The sequence below is a fragment of the Antrostomus carolinensis genome, unplaced genomic scaffold (assembly GCF_000700745.2).
Source record: "Antrostomus carolinensis isolate BGI_N321 unplaced genomic scaffold, ASM70074v2 scaffold20392, whole genome shotgun sequence".
NCBI classification, from domain to species: Eukaryota; Metazoa; Chordata; class Aves; order Caprimulgiformes; family Caprimulgidae; genus Antrostomus; species Antrostomus carolinensis.
This window is the reverse complement of record NW_010301857.1, coordinates 20859-25549: the sequence shown is the minus strand read 5'-3', so window position 1 is coordinate 25549 and position 4691 is coordinate 20859. Positions and strand designations below refer to the sequence as shown.

The 4691-nt window shown below is 46.4% G+C and overlaps 1 protein-coding gene across 1 annotated transcript in view; it reads right to left on the bottom strand.

The window, feature by feature from the left end:
* Positions 1-3079: 3079 nt before the first annotated feature.
* The window catches only part of LOC104521583 (lipase member H), an 18053-nt gene continuing 16441 nt past the window's right edge, over positions 3080-4691 (bottom strand). The window contains exon 10 of the mRNA XM_010163629.1: positions 3080-3170. Coding sequence (XP_010161931.1) covers positions 3080-3170 — 91 coding nt within the window. The remainder of the gene's footprint in view (positions 3171-4691) is intronic.

The window sequence follows — 4691 nt, the reverse complement described above, 5'->3', positions numbered from 1 at the left end:
CTGCTCTAAAAAGGAACGTGACACCTCGCAGGGAAAGAAATATTCCTGACTCATCCGTGCAACACCTCCGAGGCACAAACAGCTCCTGGGAGGCCTTAGGAAGGTCTTGGGTAAAACTGAACATGAATCACCTATTGAAACACAACTGTTTACTCCCTCAAGCAGACAGACATAGACAACTTACCCCTGGGACGCCCCCAAGGCTCATAACCGGGGTCCAGGAGAGGAGCTCCATAAGCAGTGCCAGTGCCACCATCTGGAATCAAGCACAGGTCAGGGAAGCTCCACGCACACAGAGGAAGCCCACACGAAAGATGTGGAGGAAAAAGCGATCGTCTACGCTTCTCGTGGACAAAAGCTCATGGAAGGCTGCCCCAGTGCTACCCCTGCACCATCCTGCGGGCTGAGGAGCTGCGGTTCACCCGAGGCGAGCAGGGCTGCAGGACTAGAGCAGCACCGCTCCCGTTGTCCCAAGCGGACATCTCCCGAGCACGCCCCTCCGGGACGTTCCCCAAGGCCGAAAGCTGAAATCCGCGCGGGGAGCTGCTGGGGAGCCACGGCTGCCAGCAGCCTGGGGAGGAACGCTGCTGCGGGCTGTCACCTGGCTCCTGCGGCACTGCTGGCTCACCGCCCGCCCCCCCCACCCCCGGCCAAACGTGCCTGCTGGGGGCCGGCTGCCCTGCGGCGGGGCAGGGAAGGGCAGTGCGGCGAGAGGCCGGGCGGCAGGCGGGGCCCCACGGGGACTCGGCGTTCGGTTTCTTACCCTGCACCGCTTCCAGCCCCTCTGCTCGCCCAGAAAAATGCCCCCAAAGCAGCTGCAGCCCCTCTGTGCCACCCCGCCAGAGCATCGCCCCCATCTGCCTGCACCGTGGTGCCTGCCTGGCTTGCCCGGCCCAGCTTGGCACAGCTGCTGTCCCAGACCCAGCCCTGGCCCTGGCCCCACCACTGCCCCACGGAGGTGCGGTGGATGCCACAACGCACTGCTCGGGGCTGGGTGTTGGCCCCCTGCCCACTTACCTGCTCCCTGCGCTCGTTTTGGAACAGCCTGGGTGCTCCAGGCTTGCAGGGCCAGCAGCATGAGGAGCAGGCGGGTGAGAACCATGGTCCCCTGCACGCACGTGATGCCGCCGCTGCCGCCTCTGCCAGAGTGTTGCCCACAGCTGGCACGGCGCAGCATTTCAAGGCAAAGGGCTCTGTGACCTCACAGACCCGTCGGGTCACACACTCTGCCAGGCCTCCCCAGCCTACACCCGGCACCAGTGAATTCCCGAATCTGCACGCTATTGCATTCCCTTGTTCTACACGAGCGTGGAAGGGGCCAAAGTGGAGAAGGGTGAAGCTATTTTGGGAGGCAGCGTTGTTGGGAGTTCACAGGCACGGGTCTTGCTTCGCAGAAGTCAATCAATGTCAAAAGCTCCGTATGAACGCTGCATAAAAAAGCCAGTTTAAGTGCCTGTACTTGCTACTGGTTTTATGAGGCAGCATTCTATGAAGAAACTAGCTTTTCCCGCTAGTTTGGCTACAGCTTTGTTACCTTTAAAGACACCACTTCTTACCTCTGCTACTCCAATACAGCCTCACAGCCCAGCAAAATCATACTTCAGGTAGGAAACCTTCACCAGGCAAAGACAGGCACGCTACGGGAATATGTTGCTCTCCATAAGCAGACTCTTACTCGTATTTTATGGAGCCCGGTATATCAGCCAAGCAACATTAAGTCCGAGTCCAGTCTGAACCCCATAAGAAGAAATGCCATCTTGAAATTTACAGGAAAAACAAAGAGCTTTGAAGTGGCAAAACCAGAGAACGCCCATGAAAGCGCTGTCATGCGAGTACACATCCCTTCACACAGGCCACCTGCCCTGTTGCCCAAGTCAGTGATGTTCTTGGCTAATTTGCAGCCATTGACATCTGGAAAAATAGATGTGCAACCTGTGCCAGTGTCTCACCACTCTCACCGTGTTTAATATTTTTCTAATCTCTCAATCTACTCTCGTCCAGTTTATAACCATTGCCCCTTGGTCTATCACTCCCTGCCCTTGTCAAAAGTCCCTCCCCAGCCTTGCTGGAGGCCCCCTTTATATACCGGAAGGCCACTGGAAGGTCTCCCCAGAGCCTTCTCTTCTCCAGTTCTCAAAGTTCTTCACTTAAAGCCCATTTAACCAGGTAAACCATCCTGCTGCCTAAGATCCCCTTGCCCCTTCTAGACAGATGGATCCCATTCTTCCCCAGCAGGTTATAGTCAGAAAAGAACGTCCTATTGTCATAAAACCCAAAATCTTCATGATGACACCAGTCCTGTAGCCAGAGGTTGATATGCTGTCTTCAATCTCAACCTGAGCAGCAGCTCTAATTCCAAGAGGCCCAAACAGAAACAGAATGAAAATGCATTTATTTAATCTTTAAGTTATTCTCTTCAGAATAGATTTTAGAACTGCTTCATATCTGAAACATTGCTGCCCTGTCCATATGTTTGATAATAAAAAAATTCTGAATGGTTGCAATAAAATTAATCTACAATGAGCACAAAGATAATTGCTTTAAATGGCAAATTTACATATTTGCCCACAAATCTTATTGTTCCAGTTCTCAGAGACTGAGATATTATATAATGAGAAATGTGAATTCATTTATCCAACAAACATAGCACAGCAAAACTGCTGTGGATTGGATCTGTAGATGACATGTACAATATATTAAATTCACTTAGTAGACAGATAATTATGTTTCCATGTAAAAATCATTACAAATAATGAATAAATATATATATGATTTGAGAAATAATGTGCCAGGATAATTTGTATTTAATTCAGTAATTGCCCTGCTGCTAACAAATAACGAATAAGCCATAGCATATTCTCCACCATGATACATTTACTTTATTCAAATTTCCAAATACATAAACATCTGGACTTTTCAATTAATTTCACCCTAAGGCACTCAAAGCAAGTAATGCATATTACCAGACAGACTCTTGAAAATAAATCATTATCTCATTTCCTTTCTCATTGCGGTCTTCATCCTGAGGAAGAATCAAAAGGTCACTGCTGTAAGAGAAATTAAGGTAGTAGCAGCTCTCTCATCGTGTACCCCTCTCTGGGCAAGGGATAGGTTTGAAGGTCAGTTCAGTGTTCTCCATCAGTACAAAATCATATCTACACAGCTGCAGTCTACCAAAGTAGAAAAAGAAACAAATGTGCACAACAGAAAACGTTATCATTAATAAAAAAATATTTCCATATTTTAATTATTAAACCTTCAGTATTTACCACCTCTCAGAGACGGTACTCAGGACAAGAAGAAAAGTCTTTTTGTCAAAGTTTACACCCTATTTGAAACATCACTAGAATAGTTTTGCCAGACTGTGAACAACCAACCAGGACATCAGCTGCATGGTGCAAAGTGGCATGAATAAGAAGTGTATCACATTAATCTGAAATATGAAGATGCAATATTTCATCCATTAAAGCTATTAATCCGCATTCAAATTCATTCTTTAGAACAACAGACCAAGAACCGACCAATTCCTGTTAACACTGGGCCTGAATAATTTGAGTTCCCTAGGTATGAAAGTTTCTCTGCTTTCATTCCACAGAGGAAAGTAGAAAACCACATCATATCTTCTAACTCTTTCAGTTGCAATGACAGCATGCGTAACTTTCATGTAAGAGGGTGATTTGTCATCTGAACACCTAGAAAACTCAGAACTGCATAATACTACACAAACACATACAGAAGCCACAAAGGGAGTCACACACACACCCACACAATCATATTTTTTGAGGTCAACATAGATGCTCTGCCTTTTAGTGCAGAGGCAGGTCATAGCTCTGCCCTTCACGTGCTACTAGAGATAGACAGGGACAGCTGGTTTGAACAGGCAAATTACTAGCATAGCCTCTGATGGCGCCTCTGAGCACATACAATGATACTTATTTTATTTAAAATTATCTTCTATATTGCTCTGAACTCACAGATGTGGCTGTACAACACAGTCCACCTCAGATCAGGATTAAGCATACAAAGGACAAAGCTAAAGGACAAAGCCTGAGAAAGAACATCCCGCCAGGCACTTCTGGTGTTACCCATTAGTGTGAGATTTCCAACCAGGCAAGGCTCCACCTGTCTGTATGTGAAAGGACTGGCAGATTTCTATGTAAGAATTTGGAGCCCTTTAAGGTCCCCACAAAGCTAAGACAGTAGATTTTATGACTAAGCAGTTCAAGACAAATTCTGGTATTCTGTATAATGCAAAACATAGAATTTCACCCAGGCCTTCATCCAGAGTTTGTTTTGATTTGGATTTAATGGTTTATTATTATATTATTTTTGTAGAGGAAGAAAAAAAGACATGAAAGCCCAGAAATTGCCAGAATTTTACAGTCCTTATAAAAGACAGCACAAATTTCCAACCAGAACAATGTAAGGTTGTTATATGCATCCACTTCCTGAGTTGATTTTCAATATCTCGTGTAACGATACCAGACTGTATCTTAGCACATTTGCAGCAGTGTTTGCAACACAGCAGCACAACATGTTAGCATAGCCAGTTCTCCAAAAGCAGTCATCACCTGGAAAGGGCTCTGTCTAACCACAGGGGATACAATAGTTAAAAAAACCTGTAGCAATGAATACTAGAATTAAAACCATACAGTTTCCAACATATCGTGTCTCATGTGAAATGCAATGCA